The sequence below is a fragment of the Bactrocera dorsalis genome, chromosome 4 (assembly GCF_023373825.1).
Source record: "Bactrocera dorsalis isolate Fly_Bdor chromosome 4, ASM2337382v1, whole genome shotgun sequence".
NCBI lineage: Eukaryota > Metazoa > Arthropoda > Insecta > Diptera > Tephritidae > Bactrocera > Bactrocera dorsalis.
Window position 1 is genome coordinate 26,799,538 of NC_064306.1, and position 21,361 is coordinate 26,820,898.

General features: G+C 33.9%; 1 protein-coding gene across 30 annotated transcripts in view; it reads right to left on the bottom strand.

Annotated features, from left to right (window-relative positions):
• Window positions 1-1,246: 1,246 nt before the first annotated feature.
• The window catches only part of LOC105233287 (disintegrin and metalloproteinase domain-containing protein 23), a 545,110-nt gene continuing 524,995 nt past the window's right edge, over window positions 1,247-21,361 (bottom strand). For 9 of the 30 annotated variants that reach the window (XM_049456160.1, XM_049456155.1, XM_049456159.1 and 6 more), the window contains exons 22-24: window positions 20,441-21,161; window positions 17,272-17,625; window positions 11,191-12,417 (exon numbers count right to left, since the gene is read on the bottom strand). In XM_049456160.1, coding sequence (XP_049312117.1) covers window positions 11,820-12,417; window positions 17,272-17,625; window positions 20,441-21,161 — 1,673 coding nt within the window. In that variant the 3' untranslated portion in view covers window positions 11,191-11,819. Of the gene's footprint in view, window positions 2,363-11,190; window positions 12,418-15,890; window positions 16,815-17,271; window positions 17,626-20,440; window positions 21,162-21,361 lie in introns of those variants that run through there. The other 21 variants (XM_049456162.1, XM_049456167.1, XM_049456161.1 and 18 more) reach the window with 19 other exon arrangements.

The following is a 21,361-nucleotide window of genomic DNA, read 5'->3' on the forward strand; positions in this document are numbered from 1 at the left end:
AAGTGTAAATTAGAATTTTTGAGAAATCTTTTGAAAAAATATAAAATAATGGATGACGGTCTGAGTTGCGGTAATGATTTTGGCAGAAAAAATAAATATAATTAAAACATTACAGAAAATTAATAAAAGCTTAAAAATATATATGTCTACAATTATTAAAAAAAAATACAAAAATATAAAAAAGGGAATAAAATATTAAAAAAAAATTCATAAAAATAAAAATATAATACAACAATAAAAAATAAAAGTAAGACAAATATGCAAAGCATAAACTAATTGTTTCAAGGAATATATTTTTTTTGAAAGTTAAATTTAAAAATATGAAAAAATTAAATATTTTTTTGATTAACATAAATAATATTATATAAAATGTATAAATACCTTTTTTATTATAATTTTAGAATTTTTGAAAAATCTTTTGAAAAAAAATTATATTATAAATATTTGTCTGAGTTTTGTTAATCATTTTGGCAGAAAAAAACACCTAAAGCATTAAAAATAATTGATAAAAAACTTAAAAAATATATATATACACATATATATAGGACAATAAAATAAATAAAAATTAAAAATTAAAATAAAAAACTAAATAAAAATAAAAATTAGACAATAATTAACATTAGGCAAATAAAATTATATAAACGAATTGTTTCATGAAATAATAATAATTTTATAACTTTTTATTTGAAAAAAAAAAATTAAAATGTGAAAAATTAAATATTTTTCAATTAAAAGAAACAGTTTTATAAAAAAAAATATATTTATATTTTTTAAAATAAATTAAGAATTTTAAATAAAAAAAATAGTTTCAATCTGGATTTAATAATAATAAATGAAAATGATTTACATACATTATGAAACAATTTTTTTCTATACAAAATTCAAAATTTTTAATTTATTAATTTTTTATACATTTATCAACGTATAAAGTTTATTCTTCACAATGATGAAAAAAAAAACTTTGAAATTTAAGCACTTAACGATCAGGTTCTTTCTTTAGCAAACCCGGTGCATTTTCTAATATCATTTTTTTCAAAACAAAAAAAAAAAGATCCCATGGATTTCAAACAACCATCGAAAACTACCTTTTTTTATAAAAAAATCAAACGATCAGGTTCAATTGTTACAAAAAAGGAAAATTTCCTAATTTAATTGTTTCAAAAAAAGGAAAAAATCCCTCGGACTTCTAATAATTATCGATTTTATTTATTTTTGTAATGAAAAATGTTTTATGCAAGAACTACTAAAAATATTGTAGATTTTCGTCAAAATGAAAAGGCCAAAACTGATGTCTTCAGCTTAATTGTCTCCAAAAATTATTTCTACACATTATTTTTACAAATATTTTTTTCTAATTTACAATTGAATTCGCACCTATTCTAATAATACTCATTTGTGTTTTCTCGTATATAAAAATATTTACAATATTACAAAGTAAATTGAATTATCATTAAATTTAATTTATTTACAATTAAATTATTTTATTGCGGAATTTCAACTGAAATTAGACATTAACTAAACGCATGCGCACACACACGCATGTACATACATACATACACATATACATACATACATACATACACACGTGTGTGTGCTAGCATATATAGTATGTATCTAGGTGTGCAAGTATAAAACTAGCAGGATTTGTAGAAATCTCGACACTATTTCATGTGTGGCTGTAACTAATACACTTGCTAAGACCGTTATATTTGCTAGATACATAAATGTACTTTGTATTTGCGGGGGTGATTTTAGGTGTTTATTGGTCTTTGGTCTGACGTTTAAGTCTAAATTAGCGATAATATCTGCAAATAAATTTCAGAAAAGAGCAGAAAACGAAATAAACAGAATAAAAAGTTTGTCATTAACAGAGTTGCATGAGTTTTTTTTTTTTTGTTTTTTTGGGGATGGACGGACTAAGTAAATAACTGAAAACTAAAAATTGCTTGGAGACTACAAAAAGGGTTGATATAATAATAAGGATATTTATTTAATTTTTTTTCTGAATTTAAGGATTAAAATTTATTATGGGACTTTTAGAACTTAGGATAGGACGGCGGTTGCTTGGGGTTCGAAAGCCTTGGCTTTTCACTTTTTTGTGTCTGAGGTTAGTTGCGACGCGTAAATATTTATTTTAAATGAAAAGAAAAATCATATAAATGTTAAAGAGAACTTTCGCCACTAAACGCTGCTAAAATTACTTTATATTGTTTTGTTGTGTTTTTATTTTAAAATCTGTTAAATTATTATATTTTGTTTTAGTGCAATTTATTGCATTGCATATTTTATTATTCATTGAAAATCACCTGTAAAGCATATAAAGTCAGTTTGCGGATGATTTTTATTTTAGAAATGTTGACGTCTGCAAGTATTTGAAAAAATAGAAAACGAAAAAAATAGACAAGAAAAATGTGAATTTTTTTTTTTAATTTTCGATTATTCAACTAAAATGTTTAACATTCGCTAGTAACAGTGCAGCATAATATTCGATGCAAATGCGGTGAGAAGGTGTACAATAGATGTATATATGCATTCATACCATATATAATATATAGTATATAACTTGCAAGCTCAATGTTGGCGCTGATGGTTACGAATTTGTGCGCAACCGTTGTTGGCATTAAAGTGAAATCGAAAATGTTTTTTTATATGACGGCAAGAAAGTATGCAAAATTATATGAAATAGGAGGAAGAGTGCTTTTGTTTTCTGAAGTGAAATGAGTTGTAGAGTAGAGTAGAGTAGCGGTATATATGAATGCAATGAGAGTTCTTCCGTTTCGTTCATTTACTTCAATGTGCACATGTAATTCTCAACCGGTTCTCATAAGTATTTTTAAAGCTTTATAATTCTTTTAAAAGCTTCGCTACATATTCTAGGTTTAAACTGAAATACTCTCCAGTATTTCATATGGTTTAGAAAGCAAATGGTATGAATGGTCGATTATGAATTATTTTTGGGCGATTATATACAACTTGTATATGATTTTAGGCGATTTCTTCGTTATGGGCAAGAAGGAATGGAATAAAGTATGAAGTACTATAAGTGTGGAATGAAGCTGTTTTCATTAATAAAAAAATTTAATTTTTTTTAAATTAATTATTTGGCCAAACCTTCGTACAAAAGTGACTGTCGGTATCCTGATGTCGTGAATACGATTTTTTTTTCTAGAAACTTCTTAAGGTTCAACGGATAATGACTTATTTAAATTAATGTTAGAATGAGATTTTGGTCTTTAGTACCCAAAGAGGCGCCAAAAGTACGAATAAAATATCGCTCAGGGAAGCAATAGCTTTGTAAAATCCGCAAGCGCCAAAGGTAGTCTTCGCGTGCATCGTTTGGTTGGGGTAATACAGTAATATCGGAATACCATTGTAAAATGACTATTGTGATGGAAATTTTAGCATAACTCTTACGATAAAATTGTTCATGGATCAACCATCCAGCTGCAGTGAAGCAACCTCCAGTAGTGTCATTTTTCAAGAAGTCTTCTAGAACTCCTTCTGAAGAGGAACATAGAATATTTTCTTTGCTTTTAGAAGGACTTAAATCCAAAAAAGCATTATTCAATTGCATATTTGTAATTATGAATAATATATTTAGGGAAAAATAAGGGAAAACGAGCTGAATCAAAAATACTGAACTGCCTAAAAAAAGAAATAAGAAGTTACAATTAAAGTTATGTATATTAACATATTTACGAAAAGTTGAATAAATGTAATATTTTGAGTATTAAATACCGGAAAATGGTTAGAGATAACATTGGAAATACAGTGTCCGTCAAGTGCGGTAAATAACCGATGTAATTTCTTGTTTGATTTTTCCAAAAAACAAAAAATTCCACGGATTTCGAATAACTATCAAAATTTATAAATAACTCAATAAAGAAAATATAAAAAATTATGCAATCGAGTTATAAGCCAATTTCTCGATATTCATGATTTTCAGCCCTTACAGCGCTTTGCTTTTCATTAAACACCATCGAAGTAACGCGAATTTCATAGCAATATTTAAAAACCCTATGTTTTCCAACATGTGCATCGAATATTATGCTTTATGCGCTAATTTTCAAAACTCAATCAATGTATGTACGTACGTATGCATGTATGCATGTGAAATGGGTGAGCAAAAGTATGCCGCAAACAGCGTGAAACAAAGCATGAATAAGTAAATGTAGACTTATAAGCTGACGTTGGTGCTGTAACAACAAGAAGTATGTATGTATGTAGTGAATTGATAGTGTTGGCGCAGGCCTGAAATAAAATATGCGCAGCTGAGTATACAGACGTAATAAAAATGCGCCAATTCTTCACATAATGCTTGCCGGAAAAGGAAAATTTCGTTAAGAGAAAAGAATAAACGATTTTTTTTTTTGGAATTTTTGCAAATCAATTTTGTTTGCTTAAATTAAACTTTATTCATTTATTTAATTATTTTTTTGTTGCTATGTATATTTCTGTTATATTTCATACGTTAACTTAGCCTAGGCTACTGTCATCTGCTATGCGCATACATATCTATAATTTACACTATGCATTAACTAAAATTAATTTAGACCTTATATTGTTAGATTCGAGTTCAATCAAATAAAATCGAATACGAAATCGGTTGTTGTGTCGGTTTCGTTTTCAACATTGTGTTGCATGCATTCATCAATTTTCCAATTTTCAATTTTTCAAATTGTTTTTAGCACATTTTCATTGGCCAGCGAGTGGCTGACTTGCAATATTCACTTTATTCACTTAGCATTAGTGCATACATGTCGGCTACATACATAACTGTGTGCACATATTTATACATCAATATGTATGTGTGTGTGTGTATGCATTTGAGTGCAGTTATTTGCGTCCATTCATTTCAACGATCAACATTCAATTGTTTATTCAACTATATTTAACTAGTGTGTGTATGTTATCTTTATGGAATATGTTTATTTGTTTTTGTTTTTATTTTTGTTTTTGTTTGATTTATTGTTTAATTTCTTGTTTGCTTAATACTTAATATTTCTTTAAATTCACAACAGTTAACAGTTCTTTAGAAATGGTTCTTCCACTTGCGTTCGATTTCCATTTTTTTCTTTAATCTATTTAACTTCTTACTTAATTAAGTTTATTTTTTTCAATATTTTTATATTTTTTCGATTTTTTTTACAGTTTCTTAGTTTTGTTTGCATTTATATTTAATTAGTGTTGGCTTTCAAAGTGCTCAGCAACAAAATAAGGTGCTTTTATATAAGTATGTCATATTTTTGTTTTTGTTTTTTTTTTTTATAATGAAATCGTAATCATGCATGTGCGTATGTGATAAATGTGTGAAAACAAATTTTTCTTTGTGGTTAGGCAAGTGTGTAGTTGTATGAATATGTACGTGCGTGTGCGCCCTCTTAAACTGCATTCTCATAGGCATTTTTTTCACGCTAGTGTTTGCTTCAATCAAGTATTTATGTGTGCACCTATTAGCAAGAAATTTAGCTGAAATTGGCTTCAAAATGGTGTTCCTATGAAAATAATGACTGAATTCAAAAGACTTAAGCGACAAACTTGCTCAACGTGCCTAGTTAAGAAAACTTACAGTGGAGAATTCTGTTAACAGTACCAGTTTTCTGGTCACGAAAAATGTTATCAAACATTGAACTGTAAGTTGTTTGATAAATAATGCGATATTGTAAAAAGCTCTTCCTATTTGTTAGGATATGACAGCTGGCAAACCCTTGGGTATACTATACTCGTACATTTAACTAAAATATCTCAGCAGAACAATGAGTAGCAAGCATTGCAGTACAAAACTGCGAAATATTTTTCGTTAACGTGATTTTTCATAATTTTAACTAATTGAAATTTGTTTCCATTTTATTTCTGCGCTACTATTTATTAATATAAATTTTTATTTGTGTAAGAAATTACTATGATTTGCAGAGTATCCAAGATTACCTGCTGAAGAAAAAAAGTTATTTTACGAATCGTGCAGAATTTCAATATTGTGAATTTTTGGTAAATAGTCGCCAGGCTAGTCCCCTTCCTCTTTATTGGCGTAGGCACCGCTTACGTGGTTATAGGCGAGAGAGGATAAAACAGCCAGACTTGGCCAGTGATACGTTTCTCCTTGCTGTCAGTCCATTTATTTTTAATTAGCGATCGTAATTTCTGATATAAAATTATATGAAAATAGTCAAAAATAAAAAATGCTTTCAGAAAATGCCTGAAAACAATATTCCTACAATAGAAAATCATAAAATCACTTTTGAAATAACATTACAACCAAAAATTTGCTGGTTTTGATACCACTTTTCAAATTTCAACAGCTTGAGAGCGTCAATTGCCTTGATTGCCTTGCTTGTATATACCATTATAACAAACAAATTTCTTTAAAAAAAAATAATACATATTTAATAACACAATAATTCTTGACTCTGCCAAGTATGAACAATTGGCACCAACTTCTTGGCAGTTTAATGATGTTGCGGGGCAAACAAAAATACATATTTTATGTAAAAATGTATGATTTTAGCTCAAATATTTTTTATTCTCTCTTATGTCAAGACCAATTTAATATATACATTTTGTATGAAAATCTTTAAATGGACATAAAATAGTCTTTGTTTGGTTTTTGAAAACAGGCCAGAGGTTTTCTATAGCGTTTATATGAATCTTTAACTAATTACTTGTCTGTAGATAACTAAAAACATACGATTTTCTACACCAGGTCTGCTTTACTATATTCTGCTATTCACCTACTCAGTCAGCAGAGTTGCAGTCGGGTGCTCAAAAATTGAAATATGCGACTAAAATTGCTATTGCGATCACAGTACAATATTTGATCGTGATGCGTTTTCAAGTTCTACTATCTTTTTATAAGACAACTAAGAGGCATTTATACGAATGTGTGGTGGTTTTATAAGCAGACCTTTCATGTCAGCAAGACAAGCAGAAGGCTCTTTTTCTTCAAATTATATAATTAACAGATAAGCGAAAGGCCTGTTTTCTCCAAGTTATATAGTTAAATGTTTATTAGGTAAACTTTGAACAAAAAATCCAAATTAAGAGCACGCTACTCACTAGTGGTGTTTGCAGAGCTACGAATTATACTGATTTTCGTTTTCACTTTCTTTTGTTATGTTTTTGCCGCGAAACTATTAATGTGTTTTAAATACTCTACAGCAGCAACTAACCCAGTCGGACGCACACGTAGTTTTTTCTTGGTGAATAATTTTAGTTTTGCCTAAATTTACAGATCTATACACCGTTTTAGTATATTATAAAATTTATCCTACGCTTATGGCCTAACCATTGACTAATATATTTACATGTGAGATGAATAACGCAGCTATGTATGTTTAATGTATGCAAGTATGCTTGTATGTGTGTTAGTAATTATATGCAAATACATATGTGTTTTAGAATATCATGCTATTGCATTTTTTGCTTTGTGTGTATGTATGTAAGTGTGCTTCATGCCGCTCTAATCCCTAATATATAGCAAAAGAGTTACAGAGCGCACCTGTGTGTGTTTGTCTGTGAGTTGTCAAGCCAATATTATTTCGCACTTAGCCCAAAATTTCGTACATCGATGGCAAAAACAATGTTGGCAATGTTTGATTATTACATACATACATTTTGGTGCCATTCAGCAAATTCTTTTTTGGTTTTTGTTTTATATTTCGCTAAGTCTTATCATTAGACAATATCATTTTGTGTGTTTGTTGTTGTTATGTATTTAAATTGACATTTTAATTTTATACTAAACTAATTTGTAATTATTTTTGTGTTTTTTTTCTATCCTCCTTTGCCTAGTAATCAATATTTAATTATTGATTTCAGTGTCTCTGTTCTTCGCACAGACGCTGCTTTGGCTTCAAAAGATATTCTAATTTTTTTTTTAATAAAATAAATTTCAAAGGTTTTATAATACACTTTTGCGTTCGTATAAAATGGTCTAATGTGCTTGTTCGAAAGTGTGTGATAGTTGAGTTTTTGTGCAGACTTTGCAATGACAGCTGCAAGCGAGTTTAAGCATGGGCGATGGTTGCTGGGTCACAAAGGCGTCGAAGGCAATGAAATAGTGGACGATATTGTCGAGAATGGCGCACGGCTAACACCCGATCATCTATACGACGATCTGAACAGAAGCATGGTAAAGAAAATCAAAGTCCGATGGAGCGTGCAAGCTGAGTACAAAACTTTAAAAGTCATTTGCAAAGCAATAGATCGGAAGTACACAAAATTCCGTTTGGCACTCGATAGAAGAGATGATGGGGGTCTGCTATGTATGTAATACTGGAATAGGTGTGGATAGTGAGGCGACAGGGACTGTTGAAATTCTCGTCAAGCGCAGACTTTCTAAAGGATTAGCATTCCTCATGATCCTAACAACTGACCAGACTAACCTAAGCTAGCAAGATTTTCAAGGGTAAAATTTACAAATATTTACAATGAAGATTATATTTTTTGCGCCCTGCGTGCAATTTGAACTTTTTCCATCCATAAATCCATATTTTTGTTTGATTTAAACTCGCTGAAATGGATTTTTGGTTTTTAACGACTCTGCTTTGCTCCAAAGTGACTTGATGTGTGTGGTGAGTAAGTGCGGAGTGCTTAGCAGGCTTTAGGTCCAGTTGGTCAGCAATTTGCATGTAGTGTGGTGAATTCTGCACAGATTATACAATGAGCAACGAAGAAGTTCAACACAAGCGATGTTCAAGACAGACACTTAAGTTCGAAAACATCAAACAAAATCCAAAAACAAATCTTGAACTATATTAAAATTTAGCTCATCGAGTTTGCAGATGCTCTAAATATATCAAAGGCTAAGAAGTTAACATGCCGACAAATGTTTGATGATTCCGAGCAGAATCTGGAAAGATATCAGAATTTTTACATTTGGCATATGGCAATGTTAGCTAAACAGCAAGAGAGTTCTGCTTGGTAGTACAATCGACAAACAGCCAAGTTGACTGCGCGCTATGAACCGGATCCAAAGCGTAGAAGCGCGCAACTGCCAACGTCGAAAGTGAAGGCGTTTATATTTCGGTAAAACTAAGGCAATACTATGAATAATAAGCACTATTTTGAGAAGGCAATTTCGAACCTTTGTACGATGAAAACGGCTTCATATCCAAAATCTCGTTTTTAAAACTGTAACTTTTTACTTTTCATATTCATAATCGCCGTCATAGAAGTTTTGGAATATTCTCAAACCAGAAGTGACATTCAATGCGTTACCAAAATAGAAATTTAAGTTCATTATTCTGCATTAAGAGCTTTAATTCTTATGGATACACCACAAATTGGTTGATGTCCACTTAACCATGTAAATAGTTCAAATTTGCTTGCTTAAAACAACATTTTGTTTATTGTTTATATAGTATATAGTATAAGGTGTGGCTATAGAGAAATTCTGTATCTAAAATATCTATTAGGTATGTGTGACAACTGCTGAACTTCCAGTCTAATGGCCTGGCTACTATATCAGCTTTTTGTATGGTGTGTGACCACTGATCTCACTAAACAACACACTTGGTTTTACACTTTGAAGTAACACCGTTTAAAGTAATTAACAAAATTGCTCAAAATTTGGGTGCATGCTTCAGCTAATGGCTACTATACTCACGCTAGTAGTCATATATGAGAGGTGTGTTATTTTTAAGAATGAGCAGTTGGTGTTCCTGTGTAATCTTTATGAGCATTAGACTAGGAAAAGCGTTGACAAAAGAGTATCTGGAGAACAAAAACAACTTCTATGGTTTAGTACAGTTTCTTCATGACATTACTATTTAAAATTGTTATGCAATTATTCGATTTTTTTGGATTTATTTGAAGATTGAACTCAAACCAAGTTATTTGCTCAAAATTGAAAATGATGATCGATGAGCATGCCGCAAAAATTAATTAAGTATATTTTTTGACAGGGTAAAAAGTAATCCTATAATATAAGCTGCCTATTGCTAAACAACAAAAAATAAATTGAAAGACAAATAATAGTAGAAGAATGCAAATCAACAGCAGGGCGAAGAAAGTAGAGCCATAGACATTTGGTTTAACGCCCTTAAAATTTTGGAAAAACTCCCAATCAAAATAAAGCACAACTAAGAAAAGTAAACTGTGTAACGCGTGGAATAGATCACAGTTTGCTGTAGTCCAACGTTGATCCCAGTTAATCTCAGTGACGTCATAATAAATATGAAAACTCTGTACGTAAAGGTATATCTGATTAGACGCAAGTGGCCTTGAGTATAAAAATAACAAATTTTTGCAAACTTTTTAAACTTTTTTTAATTATAGGAGTAAGTTATGATAATTTATAAAGCAATTCGGTTATTTTGATATTTAAAAAATTCTAGATGTGGGCCAGGGAAAATCGCTAGCTGCAGATTTCTAACTTATTTAAACATAATTACTATGCAATTACTGTTCACTCGTCACGGCTAAGTTTGCACAATTTTATTTTTTTATTTTTTATTTATTTTTCGCGAAGTAAGTATGTGTGAGTTTGTGATTCATGTTTTGGGTCTATACAGTTAATTAATTTTACCGTTTTTCATTATTCTATGCTGATTTATTTGTTAATTTGTTGCTATCGTCTTTTTCTGCATAATTCCATTTGCATTCGCTAACTACAAAAACTCTATGAGTACGAATATATTACACACACACATACTTATGTATGCGCCTATATGCCTACAGTGTATGTATTGGCTTACGTGTGTGACATATACGTGTGTGTGTGTGAGACATCAATGCTGGCTTAATGCTAATTGGCAAATTCGTACACTTCTACACAACGTACATGAGTGCATAGATGTGTGTGTGTGTGTGTGTGTTGTGGTTGTAATACTTATACATACATATATATACGCGTAAAATACAGTTATGTGCAATGCGGTTAGGGTACGATGAGTCTACACCATCTATCCATGTACGAGTATGTATATACTTATGTAGCACTGAAGTACATAGACTTCGGGGCATACATACAGACATACATACACACATGTGTTTAGTATAAAGAAGTTTGTGGAGCTTAACGATAATGCTAGTCAATACATACATATGTACAATGCAAGTGAATAACAAAATTTACAAATACATACATACTTAGTCATGTACGTGGGTGTGGGTGTGTGTGGGGGCATGTACTTATTCGAATAAGTTTGCGAAACGATTTACGTTCATTTTCATGTTTTTGTATTTGTTTTTGTGCTTGGCGCAAATTCGCACATTAATTTGTTGTAATAAATTCACGATTCAACTGCTTCAAGTGCACACAATTAATATTATTTTTTATTTTTGGTTTTTTGGTATTTTGGTAAATTATCTAAGTCTACATTCTATTTGAAATTTTGTTTCTGAGTCGTTTTTGTTTTTTTTGTGGTTTTCTTTTAACTAATTAATTAATAATTAATTTAATTAATAATTCTACCAAATCATTTTCGTTTGCAATTTATTTAATTGAATAACCTAAAATGCTACTTTGTATAAAATCACATTGCTGGGCTTCGGTCGATATCGCGTTCGCTCGTTCGCTTCGTTCGTTTGTTTATATGTTCGTTAATCAGCGCGAAGCACTTCGTTTTTCTTCGTTTTGCAGGTCGCAATAAGAAATGTGCTGCTGTCAATGCCGATGAAGCATCTTTGGTCGCATTGCAGCCAACGCAACAAGTTGTTCGGTTAATTTCCGTTAGAAAAATGAATTACCGTTTAATTTTCGCTCATGGCGGTATTACCACCTTTGACTATGGGCTTTATTGCTAGTGCTGTTGCAATTGCTGTTGTTGTTGTTGTTGTTGCTGCTGTTGTTTTTGTTGCTGTATGCGTTGACATTTTCATCAGTGTTTATATTCCGGATATCGACCATTCTCCATTATTTGTCCTGATTGACTGTTGTTGCTGCTGCTGGTGGTGTCGCCTTGCTGCTGTAACAGCTGCAGTTGCTGCTGCTGCTGATGCTGCAGCTGCTGCTGCTGATGATGCTGATGCAGTTGGTGCAGTTGCTGCAATTGCGCTTGCTGTTGGCCGGTATCGGCTGGTATAGGCAAACGACGGCTGAGCGGTTGGATAACACTTCCACTGCTTTCCGTCTCCGTTGAGGGTGGCGAGGGGTAATAGTCCCTCTGACTTACATTTATACCATTTGGCACGACCCCCAAACCCATTATAGAGTTGGTGTTGGCTGCCGCTGCTGCTGCCGCCGCCGCCGCCGCTGCTGATGAGGCCGCTGCCGAGGATGGATGATCGCCGTGGTGCTGGTGCGGGTGTTGATGATGTATAACGGTACTCGTTGTAGCCGTTGACATTGGTCCGACGCCGCTGGATTGTTGGGAATCCGACATTGTGCCGGATTGCGGTTGATCCAATACCACGACGGATACCACATCCTCACTCGCCCACCGGGCTAACTGTTGTTGAGCTTGAATAAAGTCATCACTAGAAAATAATAATCATAACAGGAACAGCGGTACACGGAATAACAAAAAGAAAAAACGGGTTGTCGGGAATTTTAAATGAAACGAAAAAACGAACACGAAACGAAATTATAAAATGAGAACGAAGCCGAAGCCGAAGAGAAATATAGCAAACGAAACGAAACGATAAAATCAGAACGAAGCCAAAGAGAAATGGAGCAAACGAAGCGAAAAAAAGAACGAAATGAATCGATAAAATGAGAACGAAACGAAAGGAAACGATAACGAAGCCGAAGCGAAAAAACGAACGAAACGAAAAGAAACGAACCATAAAAAATAGTTAATGTAACGAAATTGAAGTCGAACGAAATGAACAATGTACAAAACGTTGTAAACGAAGTATGTACGAAGTATTTAAAACGAAAACGAAGTTGCATACGAATGCGAAACAAACGAGATAAGTGAAATGTAGTAAAAATGGTGTGTGAAATAAATGAGCAATCAACAAAACGAAGTTAAGATTGACATAAATTGAATTGAACATGTTTGTGATGAACACATTTTTTTATAAAACAAAATGCAGAATAAACCAAAAAAGTTTTTGAAAATATTTTTCAATCGAAAACGAAAAGAAAACAATGAAATTTGCAGCAGAATGGCAGGCAGGAATGCATTGCAACGCAAGTGAGTTGCAACGAGTGAAATAATAAAAAAATGTTCGTAGTATGCAGAAAATTGAACGAATTCAAAACGAAAGAAACGAGACCAAAGAAAACAGTAACGAAAACCAATTAATGATTATCACAATCCACATACAGACAAACGTGAATGAATAGCATTCATATATATATATATAGTATATCGTATGTATGTACTTATGTACATTGGTATGCTTATGTATGTAATTATATGTGCATTTATAAATGAGATTTTGCGAATTACGGTATATATGTATTTACAGAAGTTAAAGTGTGTTGGAGTATAGAACGACCCAGTAGGAAATGCATAAACAATAGAGGTATATTGCTTGATGAAACTTCGCCACTTGTTTTATCGACGTTAATGCTTTGATACAAGCTATGCATTCTAAAGTATTAATTTCAGCTCCAAACATAGTTGTTTTCAAATCCAACTTCGGCGAAATAGCTTTAAAACAGTTCAAAAGCTTAGAGTCTAACGAACAGCACAACACGTCTTGCATACTAAAAGAGTTCTTAGCATATTCGAATCATTTTCATTCGATAGAAAGTTGTTAAGCATGATTTATTGCATAACAAGATGAAATATAATAAGAAGATGCATACATTTATCGCAAATTTCCTGCTGGGCATGTTCTAAATTAATATCGGTATGCCATATTTGATGAATATGTGATTTTAGGTGTTGATGAAAATGTGCAAATGAGTTGAAATGTGCGACAGATGGGTAATGCATGAGAAGGGATATGAAGATGTTGAGGTTAGAGTCAGGTGAATATGACTTTGTAATAAACTAACGGAATGTAATGAAAGTTAATTAACGAAATTATAAAAATAAAATAAATTGCATAGATGAGTGCGGAGTAAATAAAAAAGTGTAATATCATGTTACGATGCCATGGAATCACTTACATCTATGGAGGTGACAGCTCAGATGGGGTTATAAATGCATGCTTTTTGATTCACTGAATGAATGATATGAATGACATGAGTTGCTGGATGGTATATTGTTTAAGATGGTATACAAATAACTAAGTGAAGACAATTATGTCTGATGCACGGAAAGTTTTTGAGAAATGACACTAAATTAATACAAACATTTATAAGAACGCCCCGACTACTTGAGTGTTGTAAATATAACATTTTCTACTACCTAAGCTGTGGTGTAAAGCTACAATCTTCTATAAAAGTGTAGAACTGTTGGCGGTTGCCGATGATGTTAATGTCATTCTCAATGTCATTCGCCTCAACATTCACCAAACTGGAAGGGAAAGCAAAGCGTATGGGTTTGAACGGAGACCAGAGAAATATTTTCAGTCGATAAATAAACAGTCGTCGCACGCGCAACTCTAATGTCACTGTTGACTTCGAATTCATAGATAATTTCCTCTATATTGGAACTAGCATTAACATCAATAACAACGTCAGCCTCGAAATCCAACGCAGAACTCTCAGACTGAGTACGAGTATGCAATTGAGAATAAAAACCAAGTCACTCATTATTCCCTTCCTGCTATATGGTGCAGAGGCATGGACGATCTGAAGAGTCAGCGTTACGAGTTTTCAACAGAAAGGTTCTGCGGCAGACTTATGGTTCTTTGCGCGTTGGCCGAATATCGCATTCGATGGAAAAATGAGCTCTATGAGAAATACGACGATATTGAAAGAGTTCAGCGAATTAAGGGACAGCGGTTACGTTGGCTAGGTCATGTCGTCCGAAGGGATGAAAACATTTCAGCTCTGAGAGGAAGCGGAGGAAGAGGAAGACCTCAATTTCAAGACCAGATAGAAAAGGATCTGGCTAAACATGAAATCTCCAATTGGTGCCAAATTTCGTATGTGAGGAAAGGACGGACATGCCTAAATCGACTCAGTTTGTCACGTCTCCGGGGGTTCCTTTTGGCTCCTCTGTACAGGGTATAAAGAGACCCATTCCGGTTAAGCAGGTAAGAGAGGAATCTGGATCACATTACTCTCAGAAACTTTGAAAATATAATTCGAGCTCAGTGACTGCCCGGATACTTTACCTTGTTTTCATGTAAGAGCATTACAATTGATGAAGCTTATTTCTACTTCAAAATTCTTGCCATAATATTTTATACTGACTATCTAATTAGAAAGTTAAATAGTCCGAACTAAAGATCAGCATTTTAGATATAGATATAGAATTCGTAGCGACTATTTATTTGTTCAGTTTAAGTTTCAAATCTCGATGGAACGATGGTAGATCGGAAGTACACAAAAAAATTCCGATTGGCATTCGATAGGAGAGACTATAGGAACATGATCGGAATACTAACTGGTCACTATTTCGTGTAGACACACGACCTCAAGCAAAGCACCAGGGAAACAATGGAGCATCTCTTATGCACATGTCCCGCATTGGCAAGACTACGCTGTAAGCATCTGGGGTCTCAGCGGTATGATACACCGAAGGAGGTATCGAAAGTTAGGCCACAAAGTGTTTTAAAATTCGCCTCAAGCGCTGGCTTGGTAAAGGAAGACTACTCCTCATGAATCTAGTAACTGAATTTCATCTGGTATCGCTGAAGACGAAAACTGGTCTAAGCGTGGCTTATTGGCCTAGCAGATTAACCTTACCTAACCTAATTTTCAAAACTTCTTCCCTTTTTACACTTTTAGTCTAATTGAAATCCTAATAAGGGATATTATAATATAAGGCATATTGGAAGCAAGTTTTATGGTGGGAATGTGGTTTTACGGGCTGGTTATGAATATATCTGAAACTCTGAATTCTGTTGTTTTCAGACAAAACTAGATCTCCGGAAACTACAAAATCGGAACTAAAACTCCAGTAAAATTTTAGTGGAGTATATTAAATATAAACCGTTATATATGAAAGGATCTTTCGTCATATTCTTGATAAATCAATAAATGAGTGCATTTATAAAGCTACGGATTAGTAGAACAACTAAACCCCCAAACTTAGTTTACCTTACAAAACACCATACGAAATATAAGTTTAACGGTAGTAAAAAAGCATTAGGGGCGTTCTTATAACAACTAAAAGGGTAAAAAGGAGACACAACACACATGTAAATATGTAAGTAACATAATTGTGGAACTTTTAAAGTAACGGGTAATAATTAAATACTTTTTATTTTAAAAATCTTAAAGGAACATTTTTTCGCGTATTTCCCCTGAAGGAATGAAAATAACTGTACTAAATTAGATATATATTTAATTGTGGAATGCATTCCGGTTTGTGGGCTCTACCATTAGCATACTAATATTCACCGTTAATTTGCATTTAATTTACAGTTACAGTTGCTTAGGTTAATGTGTAATTAATTCTTGCATTTCGAGTGTATTTTACAGTTACTTAAAATAGCATTATTCGTTTAAATACAGTTCTTCGGTATTCATGTTTTCTTTTGTGATTTTGCTGGTTTTGGTTTTGGTTTCACTTTACAACACTACCACTACAATTACGTACAGCGAGTTAATTAAGAAAGGAGAAGTTTCAACTGAAATTGCGGTAAATTTACAAAATGTCAAAAGAGAACAAACGAATCGAATCGAATTCAGGTGAATAATCAAATAATAATTACATAAGTATATCTCGAAAATAAGAGTTCATAAATTGGGATATCAATTGAGGTTAAAGGTCGTTTGTACGAACTGATTGCGTTGGCTGGATGTGGGAAATCAGTGTAGGACATTGGATATCTGGAAGAGGGTGGACAACGTCAGCCAGAGACTGTACGTGTGGGTTAAAGGATGAAATACAGAAATTAAGTCAAATTGGAATTTGGATAGCGTTTGAGTTTGCAAGCGACAGTGGGAGTACTACAAAGTGTTTTCGGAAATTCGGGACAGAGTGGATCGGGGTGTGCGGATGGGTTTGGGAAACTAAGTATGGTACATAGGTATGTGTGATTAAGTTAGTGGACTGGACTGGTATGGGATGGGAATGATGGCTTTTGACAAAGTGGATTTTGTGGACTGTGGTATATATTTTTGAATTTTGTTTTAAATTTTGTTTCGGGGGTTGAGAGGAAAGGTTTGTTGTTTTTTTTTTAGGTATTTCTTTGGTAAATGGGATAACTGGGTTTGACGGTTGGGATATAGATATAGAGACATAGAGCGATTGTATATATATAGAGGGAGGAGGGGAAGAGCCTGTGTGAGCGAAAGTGAATGTAACGAGTACCTACCTCTCACTGTCGGGTGTTTCACGCGGATCGAGTCGTGCCTCGACCACCGAACGTTCATGGTGGTCGGCACTCTCGTATATACCCTCGTCGTCCTGGTGCAAGTGTGTATGCGACGAGTGATGTGATGAGTGTGGGCCGTGCGTAGCATGACCGTGGGCGTGCGAATGATGCGTATGATGGCCGAAAGCATGAGGTGAATGCGATTGATGCGATGGATGTCTACTAGCTGCTTGGGGATGTCTGTACCTTCCGTAGGCGAAGCGCGACTCCTCGTCGGAGCGCGGGCGCAAACGACTGCTGTAAGACGGATGTATTGTTGCAGTTTTCTGTGATTGTGCTAATTGCTGATTTGAGCTGCGATTCAACAGAGACGAATACAACACATACATATGTAGGTATATGTTAATGAAATTACATACATATGTACATACATTTACATATACATACACGCGTCAACACATACACACACGAAAAAACAAAACAAAAACATTATTAAAAACTTTTTTTTTGTACGAAAAATAGAAAATGGTGAAAATTTAAAAAAAAAAGTTTGATTAATTAACAAATAAATGGAATTACAAAATCTAGACGCGCAATGAAGTTGTTGCAATGGAAATCGCTTTTTGGTATGAACTCAGTATTAAGTTATATTCAAAATTATCTCTTAAGTTTAAAAATTTTTTGAAAAATTTTTTAGTGTGTTTTTAAGACTTGTCCCTAAGAAAAATTTTTTATACCTAGGGCTCGTATGTTATGATATCGGTGGGGCTTGGAGATACTTTTCTATTAAGAACTTAAGTGGGTCCTGAAAATAAACAAAATCGTAGTCGTAGTGTTGCAAGCTACTCAGACACCTGCTGATGTTTTAGATATTCAGAACATTTGATATACAAGCGCTAGTTGCGTTGTTTACATTAACTTTATATTATAAATATTCTTTCAAAAAAAGCAAAAAGTGGAATTAAATCTCGAACATTTTCGTACGATTATTTTTTACCACTTTAAACGTGGTTGAACTCATCAATAGTACATAGATGAGCTTAGTTCAATTCTTAGCGATAAAGCTCCATCACAGGCCAATATTTATTGATGGTATGTGAATTCAATCGATGTCGTAAATCACTCCAAGACGAATTTCGTATATGTCGCCCAAAATCAGCTTTTATTCCGGAAACTATTGATGATGTGCGCAAACAGTTATTGAAAGATCGACATGTGAACTAACGGCTCTAGTGAGACATTCATACATTCAGTATTGCATGAACTTTTGATTGTAAAAAAGGTTTGCTCACGTTCTATTTCAAACAATTTGTCAATTGCCCCAAAATGGGTTTGTGTCGATTGGTCGTGAGAAATGTTAAAAATCGGTGAAATGTTAAAAATCGGTCGAAACACTTCTATGACATCATGGTAAGTGATGAATCGTGACATTAGGATAAGATAAATAGATGAGAATTGAATCGCAACGATAGGTCTATTGTACCTAAATCACAACGACCTACCTGACTCTCAGGCGATGTGATGCCAAAAGTTGTTCGCCTTTTAATCAAATGGTTGTAGGTTTTGTTTGGAAAAACAGGACATGTCAGAACAGTAAATTCTGTGCCAGACAGATCAATCTTCGTCACGGCAACGAGAACGATCACCAATCAACTGAAGCAACTGAATTTTTCTGCAATTAAAACATTGATTTGTTGCGTCATCCACCGTATAGCCCTGAGTTATTTTTTTTCGTACGTAAAAGATGAACTTATAGGTCAACGTTTTTCCACAACCGAAGAGGCAGTTAATGTGTTTTTGGGCGATCGGGAATTTATACAATATAAATTTACGTTTCAAAGCATGGAAATAGTTGGTTTGTTTAGGATAATGCTTTGTTAAGGAATATTATTTTGAATGCTTTATTTCAAATCGTTTTGAAAATCTGAAGTATGCACCTGCGTAGAATTGAGCGAGAGCGATCTTTATATGCTTAGAAAAAAGCCGATTTCTTTGAATCTTTTTAATATCATCCAACATAACCTTAAAATTTAAACTGATTACGATTTCTCAGCTCTATAAGGATGATTCGTGGATTATAGTATACAAGCACCCTCTTCAAGATATTGTCAGACCAACAGCTTTGGACAAAAATATTATATCTTTACCACAAATATGTTTTAGGGATTTTGAAATATAAATGTTAACAAAAAACATGGTAAAATGTCATACCGAATTACTTAAAAAACTCAAATTGTCTTGACAAATAAACAAGAAATGATTATATGTCAAAAAAATGCGATTTTCATTGCAGCAATCTTCAATTAAGGGTTAAGCATATGTAGGTGCCTATTTTTGAATATAGAAAAACTACTCAAATATAACTTAGTAATAGGTATAGCTAGTGTATATCAATGAGCATAAGGCTAGTGGTGCGAGAGTGTGTGCGTAAGAGTATCCAAATGGGAACCAACCTTTATCACACCAGATATTCCAGTCTAAATCCTGAAAGAATATTAAGAGTTGCAAATAATTTAAGTGCAATGTGTTTCATCAGTGCATTTTATTGTTGTTTTAGTTTTTTTATTTTTAAAAAATATTTTTATTTCCATTTTGTTGTTTGTTCACTGCTTCGCTACTGGAAATTACGACTAAGTGTGTGAATATGCGTGTTAAATATAGTAAGGAGTACGACATATTTATGTGGCAGCAAGTAAAAGCGGGTTGCAGCAACACACACAAACATACATACACACATACACGCAGACATACACATGAGCAGGTACACAAATATAACTATGATCACCTAAGAACAAATACATACAAAGACTAGTTAGTTAGTTGTTGTTGTGAATTGAAGCGTTTTTCTTTTCTAACCAAAAATAGGCACCTACAGCCTCAACATACAAAATTCGGTTGAATACAAAGTAAAAAAGTGAAAAATTGAAAACGAAGATATATCGATATATCATAATGCTTTAGTTCGAGTATGTAGTATGTGTATATATATAGGTATATAGTATATATAATTACTGAATAAATTGTGGAATCAAAGTATAATATATATGTAATAAACAGTATCCATTTAACGCTCATTACGAATCGGCAAAAATCAGCAAAAAACATAAACAAAATCGTAATCGAAATCGAATATGTTAAACACACATTGCATTTTCAAATGATTACTAACCCTTGCGACGATTCACTACAAGCGGCGGAACTATCTAATCTATAATGGCGATCGGCCTCCGTTTCGGACATTCGAATGTCCTCGGAGCCGCTAGGACTCATGTGGCGCGACGAGTGATGCTCCAGCTGTCGTATCAGATCCTCCAGATTGCGTATGCGCAACGGCCCAGTCGACGGGGCATCATCGTCGTCTAGCGGCGGTTGCTGTTGCTGCATTGATGGTGGCGGCTGATGCAATTGATGCTGGGAGCGATGATGATGCAATATGGCGCCGGCATGACCGCCAATGCCCGCACTTTCGATCAGCATGTGCGCTTGTGCGGGGTCGCAGATGTTTTCGCGTGAGCTCGACTTGGAACCGCTGGAGCGCTTGTACGGTTCCACGCTGTAGCCCAGCTGTGCGCTTTGGCAGTCTTGCAGTGTCTTGCGCAGCATCTCTTCGCTTAGGCTGCCGCTGCCGACGGGCGTATTGCCGGTGGCGGTGCCGCGATGTGAGGCCGCGTTACGCAGTGCCTCCAGTATGTCTTCGTGATAGCCGTTGAGCGATTTGAGTGTGCGCTCTACTTCGGAGACCGCCGCTCCGCCGCTGGTGGAGGCGCCGAGTGCACCGTCCTGTTGTGTTATAAGCTCGAGATTGTCGGACTGTACATCGTCGCCCCATTTATCCTTCAACTGTTCATTGTGCACCAGTCCATAGCTGTGCTTCTTCAATATACCCTTTTCTGTTGTGGTGGTTTTGTTGTTGTTGATGGTGCGTTTACGTTGTTTTGTGGGGGAAAAAGAATCAGGAATAAAATATTTGTCTAATTTAAATTGACTGTGGCCACTGTGTGCAAGTGCGAGTGCGTACGGCGCAGCTGAGGCCGCTTTGGGTGCAAGGAGTGATTGTGCTGACGTTCGTTAAAGTGCACAAAGCGATGCG